Source organism: Gracilinanus agilis, chromosome 1 (assembly GCF_016433145.1).
Source record: "Gracilinanus agilis isolate LMUSP501 chromosome 1, AgileGrace, whole genome shotgun sequence".
NCBI lineage: Eukaryota > Metazoa > Chordata > Mammalia > Didelphimorphia > Didelphidae > Gracilinanus > Gracilinanus agilis.
The window spans coordinates 789,476,123-789,502,074 of record NC_058130.1 but is presented as its reverse complement, the minus strand read 5'-3'; the positions used below and the strand labels follow the sequence as shown (position 1 = coordinate 789,502,074).

General features: G+C 42.7%; 2 protein-coding genes across 2 annotated transcripts in view; one reads left to right on the top strand and one right to left on the bottom strand.

The window, feature by feature from the left end:
- LOC123245979 (glutathione S-transferase theta-1-like) overlaps nucleotides 1-9,502 on the bottom strand; it is a 14,261-nt gene extending 4,759 nt beyond the window's left edge. Inside the window, exons 1-4 of the mRNA XM_044674949.1 lie at nucleotides 9,471-9,502; nucleotides 5,417-5,538; nucleotides 3,107-3,194; nucleotides 1,491-1,641 (exon numbers count right to left, since the gene is read on the bottom strand). Of these exons, the coding sequence (XP_044530884.1) occupies nucleotides 1,491-1,641; nucleotides 3,107-3,194; nucleotides 5,417-5,528 (351 nt within the window). The 5' untranslated portion in view covers nucleotides 5,529-5,538; nucleotides 9,471-9,502. The remainder of the gene's footprint in view (nucleotides 1-1,490; nucleotides 1,642-3,106; nucleotides 3,195-5,416; nucleotides 5,539-9,470) is intronic.
- LOC123230488 (vomeronasal type-2 receptor 26-like) overlaps nucleotides 1-25,952 on the top strand; it is an 817,179-nt gene that overhangs the window by 330,241 nt on the left and 460,986 nt on the right. The gene's annotated exons all lie outside the window — the stretch shown is intronic.

Below are 25,952 nucleotides of genomic sequence, written 5' to 3'. Positions count from 1 at the left end.
CTCTTCCCCCTTTTCCCTCCTCCTCCTCTTCCCCCTTTTCCCTCCTCCTCCTTCTCCTCCTCCTCCTTCTTCTCCTCCTCCTTCTCCTCCTCCTCCTTCTCCTCCTCCTCCTCCTTCTCCTCCCAGCCCAGCCCTCTGCAGAGCCTTCTACCATATTCTGGGGAAGTTGGGCCCAAGGCTTCCCTGGCCTTACCCATCACTCTCTAGTGAGACCCCCTAGGAAAGGCCAAGGGGCACCTCAAGAACCATGTGGAGGAGCACAGCTGGCCCTGCCTAGGGGCTCCCTGGCAGGCTGTCGCTGGCCTTGGATCTAGGGCCATAAGTCATCCTGCTAACACTCGCACAGTTCCCAGAACCATTGGTTTACTCAGCACCTGCGCCCTGAACTGGAACTCCCTCAGCCCTCACTGAGTGGGGAAGACACAGAGAGGGAAGGAGAGACAGACAGAGAGACAGAGACAGAGTTCCGAGACACTTCTTTAGGGGGAAGCACCCAAGAGGGGCAAAAAGCTGCAATCTGAGTCCCGCATCTTCACCCCTGGCCGAGGCTCCTCTGGATCAGGGGACTCTATTCTGGGCCTCCCTGTTCACAAGAGCAGACCCTGATAAGGTGGAGGGGAAGGGCAAGGATTGATGGGAGACATTAGAGGGCCTTCCAGAGAGCTGCTTTTCAAGGGCCATCACCAAGAGGAGGGCAGAATCTGCCTGGCCCCGGAGGGCAGAATCAGGAGGAACAGCAGCTGCAAGAAGGGAAATTCATGCTAGAGGTCAGAGGGAAAGTCCTTCAAATGAGAGCTGTCCCAGTGTGGGAAAGGCTCCCCCAGAGAGAGGGTGTGTGTATGTGTGTGTGGCCCTGAGGATACAAAGATGAAAGAGGTCTAGCTTCAAGGAGCTCCCGGACTAATGGGGAGCCAACTAGGCAGACATCTATGAGATAGCTGCCCACCAGAGAGAGAGGCTTTCCTCACTGTGTGGAGGTTCTGGGAAGGCTGATGGGAAAAGGTGGGATTTTAGCTGGGACTTTAGTTGGGAAGGAAGTTGGGGTAGCCTGGAAAAGAGAGTGCATGCCAGGTGTGTGAGTGTATAATAAATATTGAATCAAAGTGGAGTTGGCTGGGACCTCGGAGGTATCCAGGCCACCTTCTACCCATCTCAAGAATCTGATTCCCCAGGAATCAATCAGCATCTACTTAAATACCTCCAGTGATGAGCAACTCTCTCTCCCTCTCCTGCTGACCAATCAGTCAAGAGAGATTTATTTGCACGTTGTCTGTGTCAGGCACTGTACTACATATTAGGAATACAAAGAGAGAATAAGAGAAGGTCCCTGCTCTCGGGAGACCTCTATTCTAAGGATCCCCTCAGAGCTCTTCCTGAGCTGTTTGGGGAAAATAGATGAAATAACATCTTCAAGTGGAGTCCAGAAGAAGAAGCTGTTCTGGGCTGGGGGAGAGGGGAGGGGAGAGGCTGGGGTCCCCTGCTTCACCCACCTTCATCCATAAGAACTTGTTGCATTGCCTTTTCAGGTTCAGTTCTCCCCAGGCTAGGAACTCATCCACCCGAGCACACCTCCTGGCATCAGCAGGGTACCAGTAGTCTGGTGCCCTGTATCTGCGGCACAGGTATATAAGAATGGCTATGCTGTGTGCAAGAAAGTGGCAGCTTCAGGACACTTGGCCTTCCTTTTCTCTCTTCAACTTTCTCCATTCCTGTTTCCTTCCCCTCAGCCTCCCCAGCATCCCCTTCTAGACCCTTGGACCCAAGGACTTGAACCCCTCTGGTCATTACTTCCTTAGGCCAAAGGGTGGCCAAGTATATCATCCCAACCCAGAAAGTCCTTCTTGTGATTCCAGTTTCCTAAGACAGACACTTCCTTTCTCACTAGGATTCCTTCCTGGGGTTTCTGAAAAGCCTGGCTCGCCCTACTCCTTCCTACTGCTGTCCTCAGTGGGTGAGGAGTTGATGGAAGAGTAGTTGGTGTGATGGGAAGAGCCCAGGAATAGGTACCAGGAGACCTAAACTTCTAATCTGATGGCCCCAAATACGAAAGTGGGAGAGGGTCACAGTAGCCATCTAGCTCAACCCCAACTCAAAAGGAACCCCACCAATTACATCCATTTTCAACCCCTGAAGACAGCCAACTAGGAAGGACAGTGCTGTGCTGTAGGGAAGCTTTTTGCTAATAATAACAAGCTCTAGAAGAGAGGCAGTGTCATGTCATGGGAAGAGAGCTGTACTTGGAGTTAGAAAGACTTTAAGTCAAATTCTAGCTTTGACAACAACAATGTGACCAGGGATAACTCATTGAACCTCCATATTTCTTCATTTGTAAGACTAGAATAATAATGGGTACAGGAACTTCCCTCTCAGGGCTGTGTGGAACAAAGAAGATAATGTATAAGAAGCACTTTTTAAACCTTAAAGCACCATATAGATACCAATATTTAGTATATTCTGATGTTCTGTGGCCCAGTTGAAGACTTCCTTCTTCCTTCTTTCCTTCCATCTCTCCTTCCTTTCTGCCTTTCCTTCCTCTCCCCTCCCACTTTCCATTTCCCTCTATCCCTCCTATTCTCTTCATCTTTCCTTCCTTCCTTTCTTCTTTCCTTCTTTCCTTCCTTCCTTCCTTCCTTCTTTCCTTCTTTCCTTCCTTCCTTCCTTCTTTCCTTCCTTCCTTCCTCCCTTCCTCCCTTCCTCACTTCCTTCCTTCCTTCCATAGAGATTACCCAAAACACTCTCATTTTACAGTCAAAGAAACTGAGGCCTGGACTTGAAGACTTGGGGGTCGGGGGAGCTATCCCCCTTTGGAGGAGGTTGTTCCTCCCTGGGATAGCTCTCCCAGTTATGAAGCCATTCCTGACCTCTAGACTAGATGGGCCTCCCCACTGCTCCTGGTGCTGCCCTCTGGGGCCGAGTAGGTCTAATGTCTCATCTACAGGAGAGCTAGAAGAGAGTTCTCACATCCCCTCTGAGAGTCCTCTCCTCTCCCGGCTCCCCATGACTGGTTCCTTCACCAGATCTTCATGTGGCAGTGACCAGAGCATGGCAGCCAGGCTGGTTCAATGATGACAGCAGCAACAGCAGCAGCAGCTGCCTCCAAGGTTACCTCTCTCTTAAGATGAAGCTTTCATCCGTCAGCACTGGCACCTTCATGAATGGGTTGATTTTTACAAAGTCTTCACTGCGATGTTGAGCTGAGAAAGAGGAGGCAATACAGGGTTCTGAATGGGACCTAGCCCAGTCCTCCCTCTCCCCCAGTGCCCTTGCCTTCCCTCTGAGCTACAGGAGGGTGACCTCAGGGAAAGTCCCTGCATGAACACATATGTCTTTCTTATGTTGTTCTCTTGGGATACATGTCAGTGTAATGGAAAGGATGTCAGTTTAGGAGGCAGAAGACCTGGGGGGGGGGGGGAATGAAGCACTATATAGATAATGGGGGCTTCAGAGTATGCCATTTCACCTGCCATGGAGGCATCCTGCTTCTAGGAGAGGCCCTGTGTTCCTGTCTATCAGCTGCATAGTCAGAAGAAGTTGGGTCTTTAAGAACCAATATCCTGAGCCACCTGCTCTCTTTCCAGAACTAGCCAGAGGAGCGAGGGTTCCCTCTTCCCTTCTTCTGCCTTATGGCCCAAAGCATCAGTTTGTGCTTGTGGGCTGCTTTGGTTTGCCCTTTTGGGTCCTGGGTACAGCTGCTAGAATTCCCCCTGGACCCTGGTACTTGAGCCAGGACCCCCATCTAGATGGTGTAGTCAGTCAGCTCTGGGGGCTTTGGACTTGGGACTGGGTCTGGACTCTATAGGGACAGAGCTGAGCAGTAGCCCTAATGCCCTTTCCCTTGCCCCCACCCTTGGGAAAGGGGATATTTATCCAGTTCTTCTCACTATACCTTTGATGTAAATTGTTCTTTGTAAAAGCTGGGGAAATGGGAGCCCCTGACAGTTTCCTCAATTATAAGTGGGACCGACTAGCAGAAAGCCCAGGCAGCCCCTCATCCTCACCCCAAGTCCTCTGAGGATTATTGGAGAATTCTGGGGTGGGGGGGCCAAACTCAGTGACCCTTCCTTTGGCAGGGGGCCAGAAGAGGCACTGGCCTTTAGAAATGTGAGTTATTACTAGTTAAATATTTGAAAACTATGTGTTTGATTACTCTTGGGTCAGAAAGTAGTCAGCATGAGGCATGGCCCCACAGTGAGATGCTAGTTTGAGTCCTTTCTTAGAAGTATGGCTGACTCCTGAGCCCTCCTCAGAAGCTAAAGATCTCCCTCAATCTCCCATGGTTACCATTGTTCCATCTTGGGCTCTGCGAGGTCTTTGTGGGAGGGGAGTAGAACTGAGAGATGGAGTAGGGGCTGGGTCTGAGATTGAAGAAGGCTGAGAGCCTCACTCACACTCAGGGATCCCATCACTCTCTTTCTCCTGGTTATTTCCTTTGCATTTACATCAGTCAATCAAGTATTTATGTATTTACATCAGTCGATCTGTTGACATGTATTGCTTGGCTGTCTAAGCACTGAAGCTATAAACCCTGCCCCCCTCCCCCCAAAGAAGAAAGCCCTCAAGAAGCTTCCATTTATATTCCATTCCTCCAATTTCATGTTTGTCTTTGCATATCCAGAGCCTCACCCAGGACTTTAACACCTTAATAAGAGTTTGTTCAGTTACTTGGAACTCTTCTCCAGCCCCATCAGTTTCCTTTGGAGTTTCTAGCCAGAAATCTTTTGGAGATACAGAGGAATGATGGAAGGGTTTATCCAGAAACTAGAGGGGAGGAAGGGAGGGAGAAGGGGAAATCTGTGTCCACTAGGTGAGAGATCTCCCTAGGGGAGATCAGCTTGAGGATTCTAGGGAAGATAGAAAGTGAGGACAATGGGAGAGAGGAAATGTGTCCTGGAACTGGGCTCCCCTTCTGATTTCTTTCCCCCTTTTACTAGAGGAGGAGTACGATGGTGGGGTTTGAAGTCGGGGCTGTGACACTTTATTCTCCAGGGACTTGTAGGGCAATTTTCTTAACCTCTTCTAATCTCAGCAAAAGAAGTCATTGGACCAAATGTCCTCTGAGAGATCTTCAAGCCAGAACCCTCTCTATGATCCTTAGGTAGGCTTTATCGTGACAGAAACACCCCGAGTTCTAGACTGGTCCTTTCCCCAGTGGACTCTCTGCTGGCCCCCTCTTATTGCTAGTTCTCTCCATTGTTGAGTTCTAGACTGGTTCCTTGCATTGATGGGTTCTAGAATGAATGGCCCCTTCCTCTGGTCAGCCCCTGCTGGCTCCTACCTATTGCTGGTCCTAGGATGGCCTCTCTCCATAGAGGGGTTCTAGACTAGTTCCAAACTCTAGGTCCAAGCAGTGCCTCCCACTCTCCCACCACCCTACTGGGCCAGCCAGTTCTAGACCAGCCCCTCCCAGGGCTCTGACCTTTCATCAGGTCCACAGGGATCATTTCGAAGGTGATTTGGTTCCGCCTGGCGAAGATGTAGACGGAGCGGCATGATGGATTGAGCAGATCAAGATACAAGTTCAGGACCATGGCTGGGGCGCTGGAGTGGACCAAGCGGAGCCTGGGGCTCAGCCCTTCTTTGTGGTGCTCAGAATGCGGAGGGGCACTCCCTCTCCTCAAGCAGACATCCCATTGGATGGCTGATGGCCCCTCCCCGCCCCTCCCCCTCTTCTCCTCTCCACTCTTTTCCTCCTAAGATAAGAAGCACAAAACCTCGGAATGAGGAGGAACCCAATTCGGCAAGAAATTAGGCTCCTACTACATTCCAGGCGCGGTACCAAGACTGGCATTTTGGAGACAAAGTCTCCCTCACCCCACCGCACCCCCAAGAGCTGCCTTTTACTCCCCAGGCATGTAACTAGAGAGACACAGTGACTGGGGAGAAGAGAGACCTAAAGCAGCCTGAGGGGCGCCATGGACCCCAGGCTGGAGGCTCCAGAAGGGAGGCGGGGGCGCCAGCCCAGCTTCTTAGAGTGGGACTGGGAAAATGGAGAACTACAGAGCCCTAGAGCTTCACTGCTTGGGGGCGCTGGGGAAGCGGAGGCATAAACAGATTGTTTTACTGGGGCGAATATATGACCGCCTGGTCATATGTGTTCTTTTTACGCTCACACATCGTCTCCCTCCTTCGAGCGAACACCAATTCCGTGCGAGCAGGGATTGTCAAATTCATTTTAGCCCTAGCCCAACACCCAGCGCCTAGTAGCAGATGACAACAAACCCAGGAGGACGACTGGGATTATTTTCTTTCTGTGATATCATCAAATGGGATGGGGAAAAGGTGATCTCCGCCCCGCCCCTTCCCCGCTTATACGCACAGGTGAGGAAACTTGGGACTTGTCCAAGGTTAGCCTGTGTGTGCTAAGTGGAAGAGGAGAGATTTGAACTAAGGTCAACTGCCTTTGGAGCCAGAGTTCTTTTCATTGCACTACTCTGCTTCCCCGACAAAATATCCCCAGTCACTTCACTTGATCCTTAGAAGAGATTCCCTTATCCTCCTGGTTGCTTTCCTCTGTTTAGCCATATCCATCCCAGTAGGGGGGTGTCTAGAACTGAATGCAATACTCAACTGTAGGGGGCTGAGAAAAGATACAAAGACAATGGCAAGGCAATGGGCAAATCTGTCCAAAGGAAGTCTAGAGACACCAAGCTAAGCTTCAAATGAATAATATGTTTACAAAGTGTTTATGTTATTAACATTAATATCTTATGTCATAGTTTTATTTTATAGTTTATATTTAAACTATAGCTTATATTATATTTTATAGTTTATATTATTAAAAAGCTAATATGCAACGTTCTCAACTGTAAAAATGGAGCTGGAACCTAGGTGGAACAGTGGATAGAGCTCTGAGCCTGAAGTCAGCAAAATGTCTTCCTGAGTTCAAATCTGGTCTCAGACGATTACTAGCTGTCAGAGGTTTGATCCTATATAAATATAAAATATTCATATGTCTCTGTTTCCTCAGCTGTAAAATGGGATATAACAGGGACCTCACTGGGTTGTTGTGAGGATCAATGATCCCATATTTGTAACTGGCATAGCATGGCACCATATCAATGTTTTGTTTTCTTTTTCCTCTTCCTTTCCCTCCCAGCTCAAATCCCACCTTAAGGAGGAGATCTTCTTTAGTTTTTCTCAGTTGCTGGAATCTTGACATATAATATCTAGATTCTTTTTGATCACGTCTTTCATGTTCTCTTCTGTTTTTTTCATTCTTCTGATTTTTTTTTATCATTTCTCAATATCTTATGAAGTCATTAGCTTCCCCTTGCCCAATACTCATTTTTGAGGAGTTATTTTCTTCAGTCAGATTTTGGATCTCTTTTTTCAATTGTTTGAATTTCTTCTTACAATTTTCTTGATTTTCCTGTATTACCATTATTTCTTTTCACAATTTTTTCTTTCCCTCTCTTACTTAATTTTTAAAGTCCTATTTAAGCTCTTCCAAGAAATAAGTCTTGATCAATGACATTTGTAAAACCTAGTGGAATTACTCATTGGCTGGGGGGGAGGGGAAGGAAAGAACATGAATCATGTAACCATGGAAAAATATTCTAAACTAATTAATTAATTAAAAGTTTTCAATTAAAAAAATAAGCTCTTCCAAGGGCTCTCTTTGGGTTTGGGACTGTTTTACATTTTTCTTTGAAGCTGTACAAGTAGCTATTTTGACTTCATTGTTTTTCCTGTTTGACTTTTGATTTTTTTGTATAACCATAGTAACTGTCTATGATTAGATTCTTGCTCTGATGTTTACTCTTTTTAAAATGGCCTATTTCCTGGCATAATGCTAGTACCTTTCCTTTGTTAGTTCTCTGCATTTTAATTCATATATAGCTTCTTTGTACATAATTGTCTAAATGTTGTGCCCCCATTAGAATGGGAGCTCCTTGAGGGCAAGGGGATGTTTTTATTTGTGCCTTTTGTGTAATCCCCAGTGTCTAATATAGTATTTAACACATAGTAGGCAAGTAATAAATGCCTATTGACTGGATTTGATTTAACATCAATTAGCTTTTTTTTTAAACCCTTAACTTCTGTGTATTGGTTCTTAGGTGGAAGAGTGGTAAAAGGGTGGGCAATGGGGGTCAAGTGACTTGCCCAGGGTCACACAGCTGGGAAGTGTCTGAGGCCAGATTTGAACCTAGGACCTCCCATCTCTAGGCCTGACTCTCAATCCACTGAGCTACCCAGCTGCCTGGGTCAATTAGTTTTGTTTTTTTTTTAAACCCTTAACTTCTGTGTATTGACTTATAGCTGGAAGAGTGGTAAGGGTAGGCAATGGGGGTCAAGTGACTTGCCCAGGGTCACACAGCTGGGAAGTGTCTGAGGCCGGATTTGAACCTAGGACCTCCTGTCTCTAGGCCTGGCTCTCCATTCACTGAGCTACCCAGCTGCCCCTATATTTTATTTTTTACCAAGTATATGTTATAACAAATTTCCGCACAAGTTTTCATAAGCTGTATGATTGAACTTATCTCCCTCCCTCTCTTCCCTTCTCTTTCCCAGTGCTAGCAGGCAATTTGAATCTGGGTTATACATGCATTATAAAAAACATACTCCCATATCTCTGCTTCCAATAAACCTTGCTGTATCATCCTACTCTGGTATCACTGTTTCTTGGCTCAAACCTGTGAGTTGGACTGACAGCTAGTAAGTGTCTGAGACCATATTTGAAACTCAGGAAGATACCTTGCTGACTTCAGGTCCTGAGCTCTATCCACTGCCCCACCTAGGTTCCAGCTCCATTTTTATAGATGAGAACATTGTATATTAGAGCATTTAAGTGGCTTGCTCCTAGTCTCCTCAAAGCCAGGCAGGGTGCAGGCTTTGAACCCAAGTACACTACTTCCACTACATCATTTTTTTAAAAACCCTGACCTTCCATCTTAGAATCAATACTGTGTTTTGGTTCCAAGGCAGAAGAGAGGTAAGGGCTAGGCAATGGGAGTCAAGTGACTTGCCCAGGGTCACACAGCTAGGAAGTGTCTGAGGCAAGATTTGAACCCAGGACCTCCTGTCTCTAGGTCTGGCTCTCAATCTACTGAGCTACCTAGCTTCCCCCCACTACATCATTTTTACAGAATGTCAGAGATGAGAGGTGCTCAGAGATGATCCAGTCTATCCAAGTCTCCTTTTAATTATAGATAATAGTAAATTTGCATATCTACACATATGTGTGGATATACATACATATTTATATTTCTTTTTAAAGTTTTCAAAGAAGTGCTTTACAAATATTATTTTATTTTATCCTCAGAATAACCTTGGGAGACAGGTGCTATTATCCTGATTTTACAGGAGTGGAAATGAAGGCTGAGAGGAGCTGTGATTTATCTAGTGATAGTGAGTGTCTGAAGTAGGATTGGAACGCAGGGCTTCTTAACTCCAGGTCCATTAAATCACAGTAAGATCGGTTTTCTTAAGATTACGTTGATAAGTTTGACTTTTTAAGCTTGCTCACATACCAGAAGTCATTCAGTGATTTGAGTGCCTGTTGCCTGGCTCTGCTTCTATGTCAAGGACTGCAGTCAGGTACGGCTGCAGAAATGGAGCCTCTAAGCCTGCAAATGAGTGAGGGGAGATGGTGTTAGGTCACAGGGACACCCCACAGAGTCCTGTCCCTTTATCCTTCTGTCCTCACTGGTTGCAAAGCCAGTGGGATGTGGGAAATTGGAAATGGGCTGTCTTCAAAGAATTGGAATCAGCACTGGACAGCTGCAGTGTTATTGTTTAGCTCATCACTGTAGTGGTTGGAACTCCATTTAGACCACCTCCCAGTCTTTCTTGACCATCTACCAAAGACCAGTTGATCCCTCATTGAGGCCAAGTCCTTAATGAGTATCCCTGGGTAGGCAGCCTCACAAAATCCCAGACCAGGTCCCAGAGTGGTATCTTTCTAATGCAATACCCAACTCCATCCATTTGTAACCTCCAAGACTCCCCTCCTCCCTACCCGGAGCCCAATCCTGAATCTCCTCCTGCACCTACTGGCTTGGGGGTGGGCTGGGTGTAACATTAAAATGTTACATATGCAGCTGCTTAACTTAACTATTTGTGGTTTGAGATTTGCTTCTACATTAAGACATTTTTTTAAAATAAAAAGGTAAAAAGAAATTGCTTTATTATTATTATGTGCTTTAACTTACTAGAGAAAGCATAAATGGATCAACAGAAAGCATAAATCACTAGCAATAATAAAGAAAGAGAGAAAAGATAAGATGCATCACCGAGTCAGGGATGCTCCAACACCTGAATATTCTTGGCTTCTCTGTTTAGCATTTCAAGGTTCCATTCAGGAAAGCTCCAGGCAAAGTGTCCTTTCCATGGGTGAGACTTCAAAGTCCACTTTCCAGAAGGAGTTTTTTTTATTAACCTCTAAACAAAGATGGCTTTTTGCCAACTGTAGTTTGCATCACTACTTTTCCAGGGTCTCAGCAACCCGGCCAAGATCCTGAGCCCCCAGAAGCAGCCAGGGAAAATTTCATTAACAGTCATGAAGACAACACATTTTGAGAGACAGGGGTTAATCTCACAGAAATATGTTTATCTTCCAGACAGTAAGAGATTTTGGGACCCTGCTGAGCACTCTGGCCAAAGTTCAAAGCAGCCCCAGTCTCTGCTGGCATATGTGAGGGCTATTATAATACACAAAAAGGAAGATGTTTGACCTGGAACTAGGGAAGAGATAATGGCAGTCACATATTAAGAATATATAGCATCCTAGGGGGAGAGTGAGGAACCAAAATGGACATCATGGAAGAAAGGGTCAGAGTGTAACTCAGTGAATTACCTCATAGGTTTAGGGATACTATGAATAAAAATTAATCTTGGAGTCTTTATACTAAATTTATAAGTGTAAAGAGAATGAAAGAGAGAAATAAACTTTCTATCCTATATAACTCAAAGTCTCCATTGGAGTTACTGCTGCTTAATCAGGTCCTAGATTCCCCGAGCCCAGCTAATCACATAGTCTGGCCAGACAAATTAGGGCCAGCCAAGGAGTGGGTTTGAGTTCAGGATGATATCAGAGTCCAAGAGCCTGAATTCCCAGATTCTCAGCCAGGCAGGATCCCTCTGTGCCTCTGATTGCCATAGATGGGTTAGGTAGTAGCTAAGTGCTGGTGTTGTGGGGTGCAGAGGTGAACCCCCGGGGTCCAGAAGGATACCTTTTATAAGAATGCAAGACTCTGAAACTTAGCTTAAAAGTAAAAAGAGAAATTTATTAATTTGGAAAGTAATGTTGAATATGGCCAGGAGGACAGCATAGGTGGAAGCCTGCCTCCTTGGGAGGTAAGCATGGATGGAAAAGCTGTCCCCCAGAGGACATCAATTCTGGGGTTTTTTATACTCTTTACAACAGTGAAGATGTGACTCTAGAGTAGTAAGCACTGAAGCAAGGAGTTGGGGAGGTTTGCCTAGAGGCATGGGGAATGTTCTCCAGATTTTGAAGGCAGATGAATAAGGTGTGTCTCTTTGTCCATCTCAAATCAATGGGACAATCAAAGGAGGTAATCCTCAAGGTCAGATGTTTTGGATTGGGAGTCACAAGGGTGTAAGGGAGAGTTTGGGGTGGGTACAATGCCGATGCCACCAGGACTGATGCTGAGAGAGTTCCTTTCATAAGCCCCCAAAATGACTGAATGAGGGACCACTTCACATGATCCTTTTAAGCTCAGGCTAAACCCTTCTAAGATTTTCTAATTGGCCAGGTTTCACTTCAGGCCTGACACTTCACATCCCTTGACTTCCACTGGTCAGGAATTTTGCCTGCCACACTGGCAAATTAAGACACATGATTCTATGATTTCTATAAGGTGAGACTTTCAGTACTGGACTGGGTTGAAGGTCCTTCAAATATTTAATTCATATAGAGCTTGAAGGAACTTTCAAAATAATATAGACTTTGAGATTCCTGTATACCCAAGGCATCTAGTATAGGGAGAGTTCAGGGAATCTATAAACTTGGGTAGGAAGAAAATTCTGTGTTTTTACTCACCTCCAACTAAATTTAGCATTTTGTGATATTTGTGAATGTGGGAAACAAGTGTTATTTTGCATCCAAAAGCTCCACTAGACTGCTAAATAATGCAATGCAAGAAAGAGTCAACAGCTTGGAAAAGGAGGAGCAAAAATATTGAAGAAAATAACGTATTAAAAAGCAGAATTGGCCAAATGGAAAAAAAGGTCCAAAATTCAATGAAGAAATGAATTTAAAAAGAAAAACAAAAAGCAGAATTGACTTACTGGGAAAAGAGGCAAAAAAATCCAATGAAGAAAGAGTTCTATGAAAATTAGAATGGATCAAATGGAAAAGGAGGATCAAAAGGTCATGGAAGAAATTCATTGTTTAAAAATTAGAATTGGTGAAATAGGAACAATAGCAAGGAGACCACAGCGAAATAGGAACAATAGCAAGGAGACCACAGCATTGTATCACAAAGATCATTAATTATGACCAGATGGGATTTATACCAGGAATGGAGGGTCATTTTAATATTAGGAAAACTATCAGCATAATTGATTGTATCAATAACCAAACTTTTAGCAATTATATGATTTTCTCAATAGATGCAGAAAAAGCCTTTGACAAAGAAAGCATGGGATTAAATGGGTTTTTCTTTAAAATAAGTAGTATCTATCTAAAACCATCAGCAAGTATTATCTGTAATGGAGATAACCTAGAAGCCTTCCCAATAAGATCAGAAGTGAAGCAAGGATGCCCATTATCACCACTAGTATTTAAGATTTTACTAGTAATTCTCGCTGTAGCAGTAAGAAAAGAAGAAGAAATAAAAGGAATTAGAGTAGGCAATGAGAAAACTAAACTATCATTCTTTGAAGATGATACTTATGGAATCCTAGATTTTAGAGAATCCTTCAATAGAGAACCCCAGAGAATTAACCCCCCCCAAAAGTAGAAATAATAACTTTAGCAAGGTTGTAGGATACAAAATAAACCCACATAAATCATCAGCATTTTTATATCCAACGAAGTCCAGCAGCAAGAAATAGAAAGAGATAGACAATATTAGGAGATGAAAAATGAATAATGTTATTGTATTAAATTAACAAGTTTGTTTTTTTTTACAAAAAACCCAATATAACCAAAATTAAAAGGTAAACATAAACTGGGGAGGATTTTATACCAAATTTCTCTGATAAAAGTCTCATTTCTCAAATATATAGAGAAGTCAAATTTATAAGAATACAAAGCATTCCCCAACTGATAAATGGTCAAAAGATATGAATAAGCAGTTTTCAGATGAGGAAATAAAAGTTATCAATAATTATATGAAAAAATGTTCTAAATCATTCATGACTAGAGAAATGCAAATTTAAGCAACTCTGTGATACCACCTCACATATAACTGGCCAATATGATCATAAAGGAAAATGATGAATGTTGGAGATATGGCAAAATTGGAATAATAATGCATTGTTGGTGGAGTTGTGAATTGATCCAACCACTTTGGAAGGCAATTGGGAACTATGCCCAAGTGGCTATAAAATTGTTCATACTCTTTGATCCAGTAATACCATACTAAGTCTATATCCCAAAGAGATAAAAATAAAAGGGAAAGGATCTATTTGTATGAGAATATTTATAGCAGTTCTTTTTGTGTTGGCCAAAAATTTAAAATTAAGGGGGTATCCAATGATTGGGGAAAGACTGAACAAATTGTGGTGTATGATGGTGATAAAATACTGTTGTGCTATATGAATAAGCTGATTTCAGAAAGAACTGGGAAGATCCACATGAGCTGATGCAGAGTGAAATAAGCAGAACCAAGAAAACATTGTATACAGTAACAGCAATATTATATGATGATCAATTGTGAAAGATTTGGCTACTCTCAGCAATGCAACAATCTGAGACGATTCTGAAGGATTTGTGATGGGAAATACTCTCCCTTTCCAGAGAAAGAACTGTGCTAGTCAGAATGCTATTTTTATTTTGATTTTTTATGAGTATTCTCTTATAACAATGACAAGTATGGAAGTATATTTTGCAGGATAATATATGTATAGCCCAGATCAAATTGCTTACCATCTCTGGGAGCAGGGAGGAAAGGATCGGAGTGAGACAATTTGGATCTTATTAGCTTGGAAAAATGTATGTTGAAAATTGTTATTACATATAATAAAATAAATTATTTTATAAAGTAATATAACATTAATATGGAATATATTACTATTATATGACAATATAAAATAAAATATAAAATATCTTAAAAATAAGAAAGAATGAGTCAGAAGGCCTTGATCCAAATTCTAGCATTACTAGTTATTATTTATAATGTGTGGCTTTGGGCAAGTATTGCACCAATACCCCACAGGGTTTTTGTTTTGAAAGTGCTTTGTGAAGATTATTATTACAAGGACAACATTTTTTACTTCTCTAAATAGTTATTGGGCAGTCATCTCTAATGAGTTTATATTTCTCTAATACTTGCTATGTGCAAGTATTGTCTCATTTGACCCTCACAACAACCCTGGGAGTTAGGTGTTATTACCCCCCCATTTTATAGATAAGGAAACTGAGGCAAAGAGAGGCTAAGTGACTTGCCTAGGGTCACAGACAGTAGCTAATGTCTGAGATTGGGAAATAGAATATCTCAGAGAAGTGGGGATGGGAGGAGTGAATGTTCTGAAAAGCCAGTCTGGGAAGCTGAGTCAGTCCCTCTTTTTGCTTCTGGTCTTGCACCTTGCACTAACTGGCTCTCTGGGCTCTCTCTCTCTCTGTCTCTCTCTGTCTCTCTGTCTCTCTGTCTCTCTCTCTCTGTCTCTGTCTCTGTCTCTCTGTCTCTGTCTGTCTGTCTGTCTGTCTGTCTGTCTGTCTGTCTGTCTGTCTCTCTCTCTCTCTCTCCTCTCTTACCTCACCTGGCCATCTCTGACAAGGGGCTGCCATGGAAAACTCTTTCTTGTTCTCTTAAAAAATGCTTATAAATCTAGTCATCCACCTCCCGTGTAGCTTTTCCTTATAACAAGACCAGATCTGAACACAGCTCTCCCTATCCTCTGGCTCTCTTCGCTGCCCTGGAGAAGAGCATCTGTGACTCTCACCCTCAGGACTATTAGAGGGTTTGCACAGAGAGACGACTTTCTACACTTTTCAAAGCCAGTTACAGTTGGTTCTGTTTTCAAATCTTTCAAGGCTTACTGTGAAACTCTAGGTAAGTCGCTCACCCTCTCTGGACCTCATTATGCTTCTCTAAAATAAAGCCTGGGCAGTGCCAAGAGCCTGTCTACTTTCTGCATAGCTAGTCAACAGAGTCAGCAGGGACCCGGACCCCAAGCTCTCCAGTCTAGAAGTTCTCCACTGGTGAGGCCCAGAGGCTCTGTTGTTCAGTCATTTTAGTCATGTCTTACTCTTCATGACCTGCTTTGAGGTTTTCTCAGCCATTTCCTTCTCCAGCTCATTTTGCAGAGAAGGAAACAAAGGGAAACAGGGTTAAGTGACTCGTCCAGGGTCACACAGATAATAAGTGGCTGAGGCTGGATTTTAGGTCGGCTCTTCCTCTAAGTCTGGCATTCTATCCCTGGTACCACCTCTCTGTCCAGAGACTCTCTGGCTGTCAATAAAACAACTAATAACTCAGGCTTGCTGCTGACCTTACTTTGAATCCTGGAAACATGCCTGCTGCTCATTTGTGCATTCTAAGTTCCCAATAAATCATAGTTAGCTGAGTGTTGATTGTGCTAGGGAGCACAGTTCCAGATCTCCCTCATTTGGCCACAGCTAACCCCACCCCCCCGCACCCTCCCTGCACCCACTTAAAGAGAGAAGCTTCCAGAGGAAATAGCTCAAAGAGATTGGCGACCCTGAACTGCAGAGATCTCCCTTAATGCCCTCCCCTCAAGTTCCATCAGCCCCGGGGGCCACATACTCTTCCTCCACCTTTGCATCTTCTTTAATTGTCAGCTGAGAGCGTTTCAGATCATTCCTCATCCTCAGGGACAGGGAGGCAGCTCAGAGGGTTCCTCCCACTGTGGTTTCAACCCAGTGACTTCTTGGGATCTGCCTGGGTCCCTCCAGTGGGGTAGGAAGTCTAAGACCAAAGGGTATGATGGATATGGTTATGGAATTCTGACTGAGGTTGGAAGCCAAACCAGTGTGGAAAGAAAGAGACATCAAGCCCTGCTCTGAGTTACTTTTCTGCTAGGATTTATTTCCAGCCCCATCTCCACTGCCGTGCCCTCCCAGAACATCAGATCTAGGTGACATACCATAAACTGGGTCCTGTCTTTTCTCTTACATTGGTGATCAGAAAGTTACCTTGGCAGAGAAGGAAGGGGGAGAGACAGAGGCTGAGAGACAAAGACTGAGAGAATGAGTAGTGGAAAGAGCCATGGGCGAAGAATTCAGAGACCTGATCAAGATAAATTCAGAATGGGTAAATGACTTAAATATAAAGAGTGAAATCATAAATAAATTAGGTGAACATAGATTAGTATACCTGTCAGATCTGTGGGAAAGGAAGGAATTTAAGACCAAGCAAGAGATAGAGAACATTGCAAAATGTAAAATGAATGACTTTGAATATATCAAATTAAAAAGATTTTGTACAAACAAAACCAATGCAACCAAAATTAGAAAAGCAACAAACTGGGAGAACATTTTTATAACAAAACTCTCTGACAAAGGTTTAATTTCTCAAATATATAAGGAACTAAGCCAAATTTACAAAAAACCAAGCCATTCCCCAATCGTCAAATGGTCAAGGGACATGAATAGGTAGTTTTCACGTGATGAAATTAAAACTGTCAATAAGCACATGAAAAAGTGTTCTAAATCTCTCCTGATTATAGAAATGAAAATTAAAACAATTCTGAGGTACCACCTCACACATAGCAGATTGGCCACTATGACAGCAAAGGAAAATGATAAATGTTGGGGATGTGGCAAAACTTGGACATTAATAATGTTTGTGGAGTTGTGAATTGGTCCAACCATTCTGGAGGGCAATTTGGAACTACGTGCAAAGGGCTTTAAAAGACTGCCTGCCCTTTGATCTAGCCATACCACTGCTAGGTTTGTACCCCAAAGAGATAATAAGGGAAAAGACTTGTACAAAAATATTTATAGCTGCACTCTTCGTGGTGGCAAAAAAATTGGAAAATGAAAGAATGCCCATCTATTGGGGAATGGCTGAATAAATTGTGATATCTGATGGGGATGGAATACTATTGTGCTGAAAGGAATAATGAGCTGGAGGAATTCCATGTGAACTGGAACAACCTCCAGGAACTGATGCAGAATGAATGGAACAGAACCAGGAAAACATTGTACATGGAGACAGATACATTATGGCACAATTGGATGTAATAGACTTTTCTACCATCAGCAATGCAATGACCCAGGACAATCCAGAGGAACTTTTGAGAAAGAATGCTCTCCACATCAGAGAAAGAACTGTGGGAGCAGAAATGCATTAGAAAAATATATGCTTGATCACATAGTGTGATAGGGATAAGATTAGGGTTTTTATGTTGCAAATATGAATAACATAGAAATATGTTTTGAACAATGACACATGTATAACCCAGTGTAACTACTTGTTGGCTTTTGTGGGGGAAGGAGATAGAAGCAGGGTCATAAATCATGTAACCATGGAAAAATATTCTAAATAAAAAAAAATTCAGAGCTCTGGGTCCTAGACTTGGTTTTGCTGGTAGGCTTTGAGAAAATCACTTTTCACCTCTTTAACCTGAGAGGGAGCCAGCTGACTGCTTCACCAAAGTCTCTTCTGACAAGAATGAAAGGGTTTAAGCTTGGAGAATGGATTGTAAGGATTAAAAATGATAAAGGCTGTACTATGAGGAAAAGTAATATTTTATTTAGGCCCATGTTGATAGAATAAAATCAGACCACGCGCCTGGCTAAGATCTATTCAAACTTCCCACCAGTCCATACCTCCTATCATCTTGTCTGCTTCGTACGAAAGAGCCAGAGCCCAAGCTCCACCCCTAATTTTAAGTCACGCTCTACGTTGGTTCCAGTTGTCATGTCCAAAACCGGAAACCTACTGGATCATGGAAAATTTAGTCTCAAAGTCCCCCACATGTCCACAGGAAGTTTGTCATATATCTGCATATCTTGAGGCTTAATACTTCTAAATAGAACCCCAGAAATTCTAAATAACACAGGATCTAGAAGTTTTCTCTGTCTCTCCCCCTTTCTCCCTTTCTCTCTCTTTTCTCCCTCCCTCTCTCTCTCCCCCATATACATACACAGGATTGTCGAGTGAAATACTTGGTCCACTGAGTTGCATTTGTAGATTAAGAAGATGAGTCTCCTGCCCTCAGACACCAATCAATCTGTGTCCAGGGGATCCCAGAAGGGGAAGCACTAGGGTAGTGGCTCCAAGATTCACTCGGTTGCTGGTTTTCCCCACCACACAGCATCCCTGTCTTGCACAAGACCTGAAGGCCTGAGCCCTTGTAGATGAAAATCTACCTTGGCTGGCTGATTCAGTCAGAAGCACCTTTGTCACAAGATCATAAATTGAAGTCCCAGAGCTGGTGGTTGGGAGCAGGATCACTGGGTTCTCTGGTTCTCTTGTGCCCAGGCAAAGCTCATGAGAGCCTCAGATGGATGGGAGGATGTTGGTGGGCTTGTGTATGACAATGACTAAACATCTTCCACCACAGACTGGACTGGTTCATTAATGTCCACCCCAACCCCAAGAGAAAACTGAAAGGAACAGAGCCACCATGAAGGGATCCCTGCAGCACTTGGAGCAGCAGTTCCTGCAGGACAAGCCTTTGATGGCCTTGAGGAGCTGATACAGGTGTGGGTAGCAGAGAATGATGAAGCAATTTCATTTTGTCTCTAGTTCTCCTGGCTGGACTCTTAGCCCCGTTGCTTTGCAGCCCCCACCCTGTCTGCCACTTTCCTTTCTGCTGATGCAGCAAGGACAGTTCTTCCTACCTATTACAAGCCACAGCTGATCTGAAGAGCTTTCTTGTACTGGCTCCAGCATCAGGCCCTGTCCAATCAAGGGGAGCCCCATAACCAATCCCCCTCCTGTGGAAATTGAAATCTCTCTGAGCTTTGCCCTTCTGTTCCTTGGTGGAGTCTCAGCTGATGGGAGTGGGGCTCCCTGACTGGGAAACTCAGGAAACTTTCATTGGTTCCTAAATTTCTGTTTTGGGTTTGGCTTGTTCTGGTACAGAGGATAGGGAGCTGCCAGAACAGAGACAAAGAGGTCATCAGAAGACCTCAGATACTTCTTAAATGTATGAACCTGGACAAGTCACTTAACATTTTTGTCTCAATTCCTCATGTGTAAAATGAACTAAAGAAAGAAACGGCAAATCACTGAGGTATCTTTGCCAAGAAAGCCACACATGGGACCTTGCAGAATCGGACATGACTAAGATGATCCTACAACAACAGCAACGGCTTATCTTTGGAGCAGGCCATTCTACCAGTCAGATCTATTAAGTTGTGCTGGTTCACAAACAAGAAATACAAATAACTACAAAATATTTGGGAAATGAGGGCACTCCGGAAAGACTTCAAGTAGAAAGTGATGCCTTGGCTCCATCTTAAAGGAGGAGATAGATTTATGAGGCAGAGGTGAGAAGGAGGTGTATGCTAGGGATGGAAAAAGCCAAGAATAGAGATGGAAGGTGAAATGTTCTGGGTGAGGACCAGAGAAAAGGTCAGAATGGCTTCACTACAGAATGAGGAAGGGTGAGTAATGGTCCATGAGACTGAAGACTGGTTGGAGCCAGGTTGTATAGTGCTTTAGAAGCTGAATAGCGGAGTTTGCATCTTATCCTTGTAAGAAGAAAAATTAATATCCAAATACTCCAATTGTTATAATTTTATAAGATTTCATTTATAATAACTTGAAGCAAAAGGAGAATTAGCAGTCTGAGTAAAGAAAGGAAAGTTCCCCGACCACACATGGGGGAAAAGAGAGAGTGAGGCAGGGTTATACACAACCATATACAAACAATGTAAGTATGCAATTTGGGTACAAAAGAGGAAAGAGATGAAGGAATTCTGGGGAATATAGTCCTCAGGTACAACATTCTAACAACACATCCTGGAGATAATAGGGAGCCACTGGAGTTTATGGAGCAAGACAGTGATGTGATCAGATCTGTGCTAAGGGAGGATCACAACAGTGGGTAGAATGGACTGGAGTGTGGAGAGATTCTGAGGGAAGTCTTGATCCCACTCTGGTCAAAGTGGACCATGATTACAGAAAAGAGCCTGAAGACTATACTTCAAAGACTTGCATGGAATAATGAAGAGTGAAGTGAGCAGGACCAAGAGAAGGTTGTATCCAGTAACAGCAAAGTGGTTCCAAGAGTAACTGAGCTATTCTGAGTAATAGAAATATTCAAATCAACTACAAAGGACCTAGGAAGGAAGATGCTGGCCACCTCCAGAGAAAGAACTGATATCTGGAAGTGTTTCTTGTATAGTTCCATACATATACATATATCTGTGTTAAATGTTGACCTTTTCTAGTGCAAGATAGGCAGGGGAGGGAGCCAGACAACTTGGAACTCAAAATGTAACAAAAATGTTTTTAAAAGACTCTATTTCAAGAAACCCTAGATGAGAAGTGCTCAGACTTATTAAAACCAGAGAGTAGAATATAAATAGAAAGAATCTATTGTACACAGTAACAGCAATATTGTAGAATGATCAACTGTGAGAGACTTAACTACTCTCAGAAATACAATGATCTGGGACAATTCTGAGGGACTATCTATCTATGCTATCTAACTCCAAAAGAAGAAGTGTCGGAGTCAGGTGCAGATCAAAGCATATTATCCTTCATATTCACTTACTTATGGTTTTATTTGGGGGTTTGGGTTTTATATGTGTATTCTTTTACAACAATGACCAATATGGAAGGATGTTTTTCATGATAATATATGTATAACCCAGTTCAAATTGCTTACCATCTCTGTGAGGGAGGAGGAAAGAGAGGGAGAGAGGCAATTAGAACCTTATAATTTTGGAAAATGCATGTGAAAGTTGTTATTACATGTAGCTGAGAAAATAAAATATCTTTAAATTTAAAAAATAAAATATCTTTAAATTACCCCCCCCCCATTCTTTGTGACAAATAAACAGAGTTAAGCAAAGAAAAAAAAGCAAGACCCACAATTATGATCTCAGGCAAAGTAAACGTGAAAATTGATCTAATTTTAAAAAATAAAGAGAGAAATTACATCTTGATAAAAGATAGCATGGACTATGAAGTAATATCAATACTGAATATATTTGTACCAAATGGCATAGCATCCAGTCTCCTAAAGGAGAAGTTACATGAGTTCAAGAGGAAATAGACAATAGGCTTATGTTAGTAGGAGGCATTAACCTTCTCTCAGATCTAGGTACATCAAACCAAAGAAATAAACAAAATAGAAATGACAGAAGTAAATAGAATTTTAGAAAGTTAGATATGATAGACCTCTGGAGAAGACTGAATGAGAATAAAAAGTAATATACCATTTTCTCAGCAATATAAGGCACTTTCACACATATTGAACTTATAGGACATAAAAACCACACAATCAAGTGTAAAAAAACCAGAAATATTAAATGCATTATTTTCATGCCATAATGCTATAAAAATTACATTTAACAGAAAATGAAGTTGCAGAAAAGAAGGCTAAAAATTAGTTGGAAACCAAATCTTATCCTAAAAATGACTGGGCAAATAATAAATCATAGGAACAATCAACAATTTCAATAATGAGACTGAAAACAAGGAGACAACGTACCAAAATTTGGGGGATGCAGCCAAGGCAGTATTTAGAGGAAAATTTATCTCTCTGAATGATTACAACAATAAAATAAAGAGCAGATAAATGAGTTGGACATGCAACTGGAAAACTAGAAAAGGAACAAATTAAAAATGCCCAATTAAACATTAACTTAAAATCCTAAAAATCAAAGAAGAGGTTAATACAACTGAAAGTAAGGAAGTCATTGAACTAATAAGACAAGGAACTGGTTTTATGAAAAAAAGGGGGCAGATAAATGACTCAGTGCACCAGGTTTGGAGTCAGGAGGACTAGGGTCCAAATCTGACCTCAGATACCTCCCAGCCGTGTGACTGGGAAATTCATTTGACCCTGTTTGCCTAGTCCTTGCCCTTCTGTCTTAGAATTGTTGCTAAGATAAAAAGTAAGGGTTAAAAGGATTTTAATTCCAGAGGAGTTTTAGATTAGGATATGGAGTTGCTAATAGGGAGCTGCTGGGGTTTATTGAGTGCGGGGTAGTAGTGACTTGTGCTTTAGGAAGACTAATTTGACAGCAGGATGGAAGGTTCTATTAGATCCGAGGTGAGCTGAGGAAGAAAAGCTGCTTAGTGGAAGTAAAGGACCTCAGCAGTTGATACTAGCCATCATTCCAAGGTTGTATTGCGACACGATATTGATATCTAGCAGATGTTTTTCAAGAGTTGCTTCTCGTTAGACCAAGCTGGAAATAGTTTTGGAAGTAGCCATCTTGTGCAAACTGTAGCAAGATGGGGTTTATATTTTAGAATCCCCAAAGCTGGCATGAGACAGTGGAAGACTGTTGGAGCACCCCTATAAATATGAGGTCACCCCCAAGCAAACTGACTCAGTTGTGAGGTAGGTGGGTGGAAAGGGTGGAAGGGGAAAAGCTCTCCATTTGAACCCAGAAGCTTCACCAAAGACTTGTGTTAGCTGATCCACACTAGGGTCCAGCTACTTAAGTCTACTGTCATATCCTGCAATCTGCAGTATAGTTTTATCATCATCAACAACAATAATCTATAATCATCAAGAAATTCATCTCAGAAGAAACAACAGCTATTTAAGTTTAGCCAGCCTTGACATCTAGCAGCTGAACTAGACTGTGGCTGCAAAGCCAGCTGGGGTGGCAGAATTCTGTCAAAGGCTTTTCTCAAGGAGAACTGACAGACTACCTATCAGTTAGATATTAGTCTTAGTTTACCTTAAAAATTCTATCCTTACCCATCTTACCTCAATCCCCATACCATCAAGATATTCCTGCATCAATTAATTAAATTAGTTACCTGATATTTTAAATCTGCTTACTAGCCTAGTCCATCATCTTTAAGAAGAGTCTCACTGTCAAACCTGACAGTTGGGATTGATCCCCTGGCTGTGAAAGGGTTTCATAGGCTAATTACCAGCTTTTATCTGTGATTAATTCCCAATCAACTCAAGATCATCAATACAATCCGCAGTTGGGGGCAGCTGGGTAGCTCAGTGGATTGAGAGTCAGGCCTAGAGATGGGAGGTCCTAGGTTAAAATCTAGCCTCAGACACTTCCCAGCTGTGTGACCCTGGGCAAGTCACTTGACCCCCATTGCCCACCCTTACCACTCTTCTGCCTTGGAGCCAATACACAGTATTGATTCCAAGACGGAAGGTAAGAGTTCTAATAAAGAAAAAAATACAATCCACAGTCAGATCAGCATAGCTTATATTACATCAGGAAGATACTGAGTTATATGTCATCAAGGAAATATTTTCAGTTAAGAATTCTCTCAGTGTCTGCCTACTGACCCTCCCCAGAGGGATAACGCTGTCCAGCTGTGGACACAGAAGCAGCCTGAGAAAATAATCCCTACAAAGCTAACAGCCCTCTGATAACAAGTCCTGTTCAGTCAACAACATCAGGCTCTGAGCCCCCAATTACTATATTAAGGAATGAGAATGAGGAACACATAGAGAAAAGAGAAAAGAAGAGAAAGGTGGGGGCAAATTATCTCACCTGAAGAAATGCATGAATCAGTACACTAGAAGGGAAGATGGGGGTTAGTCAATCTATCTTCTACTAGTGGGAAAAAGAGGGAGATGGGGAAAAAGAGAAGGTTGAGGTGGACAAAAAGGAAGGCAAACTGGGGAAGGTGGTAGTTAGAAGCAAAACGTTTGTGGAAGGGATAGCTGAATGTCATTTTCCAAAGCGAAGGTTGGCCAGAGTCCAGGTACATAGATGTTTTGCAATAGAAATATTGGAACAGCCAGTTCTTCTTAAAAAATAAAAATAAAAACATTTCAAAACCAAACCAAACCAAAAGAAGTTATGGATGAAACCTGGCCCAAAGCCAACCACAGAAGAACATGAGGTCATCTGAGGGGATGAGTCTGAGTTAACCAGTTTGTTTCATGCCTGACATGAGACTTGGGGAAAAGTTAGGAGGCAGAGATGAGGAGACGACTGATCAGCTACTGGGTTGCCCAAAAGAAAGGTCTCTGGACAATGTGGGATGAACATGCACAGGTTTATTCCTGGGAATCTGCTACCCTTTTGTGCAGGCCCACCCTGGCCTGTAAGCTTGACCCCTCCCATTCCCATTGTTTGATTGCCATACATTGAGTTTGAACCCCAAGATTTCCATAATTGCTGCCTATCCATGCCTTCTCCATCTTTCTGTGGAAATTAATTTTGGGACCCAAGTGTAAGACTTAACATTTATCTCTACTGAATTTTATCTTCTCTGACTCAGCCCAAGAATCTAAATCTGCCAAGATCTTCCTGACCTTGTGTCTCTGCCAATCTGGGGATCAGAACATCCCTGCCTTTCTTCTGTTCTTTCCAATCTAATCTCCTTCCCAGCTCTGAGACCTTATATAACCTTAATGTCATCTTCAGCTTTTACTTCTTCCCAATTCCCTTCCAGTGGCCATGTCTCTGCTCTCCAATCACTTTCTGAGAGTTTGGAATTGCATTGTCATTGGAGCTTTTGTAAGCATCTCCTCACTACTCCTATGGCTGCCATATTTGTTCACTGGTCTAACTTAAAGTCTTGGAATAACTTCCATGTCCTGCTTCCTGTCCTGCTCTCATCTCTCCTCATCCTCCAAACATCAACCAAAGTTATCTCCCTAAGAAAAGTCTGATCACGTTGCTCCTTTGCCCAAGAAACCTTAGTGGCTCCCTATTGCCTCCAGAATGAAATTCAAACTCTTTGACTTAGCTCTCAAAGCCCCCCAAAATCTAGCTCCAACCCAGCCCTGTGCAGACAAGTAACACCACTGCCCTTCATGCTTATACATACTTGTTTATTGTTTCCCTCATTAGACTGTGAAATCCTTGCCAGAAGGGACTGTCTCTTGCTTTTCTTATAATCTTTTATGTTTAACAGTGTTTGGCATATAGTAGGTGCTTAGTAAATGCTCATTACTTGCCTGTTTGAAGTGATGAACTCCTCAAAATCATGTTGCTAAGGAACTGAGGGACATGCTACATTTTAGTAAGAGGAGGTTAGGTCTTTTCCCATCAAGATTCATGGAAGCTCTGAAATCTGTACATGGACTTGTCAAGGGTCTGTGGCTCCCAGGGTAAGCACCCTGCTTTGTGAAGCTCTCCTCTCTAAAGGATTAGGGAAATTCACTTAACTTTGATCTGTGAGACTCTATGAGGAGTCTGTGGGGAAGGTAGTATGTAAATAGAAATTTTGTACCAAGAAAGAAAGTCAGGAGCAACTTCCTTCTTTCTAGAACTGTTAATTTATGAAGAAACATTACAAAGAGAATTTAATGAGGAGTGAGTCTTTAAAAGAGATGACTAAGAGGGCTTAAGAGGAGCAGCTGGGTGGTTCAGTGGGTAGGTCTAGTGACAAAAGGTCCTGTGTTCAAATTTGACTTCAGATATTTTTAGCTGTGTGACCCTGGGATAAGTCACTTCATCCCCGTTGCCTAGCCCTTATCACATTTCTGCTTTGGAACTGATACACAATCTTGATTCTGAGATGAAGGTAAGGGTTTTAAAAAAAGAGGGCTAGAGAGAAGTTACTTTGTTTTTTTGTAACATCTGGAGAGATAGAGAGAAAATGAAAAGAAGTAACTAGGTGGCTCAGTGGATAGTGTGCTGGACCTAAAGTCAGGAAGACCTGAATTCAAATCTAGACTCAGGCATTTACAAGCTGTGTGACCCTGGGTGAGTCACTTAACTTCAGTTCCCTCATCTA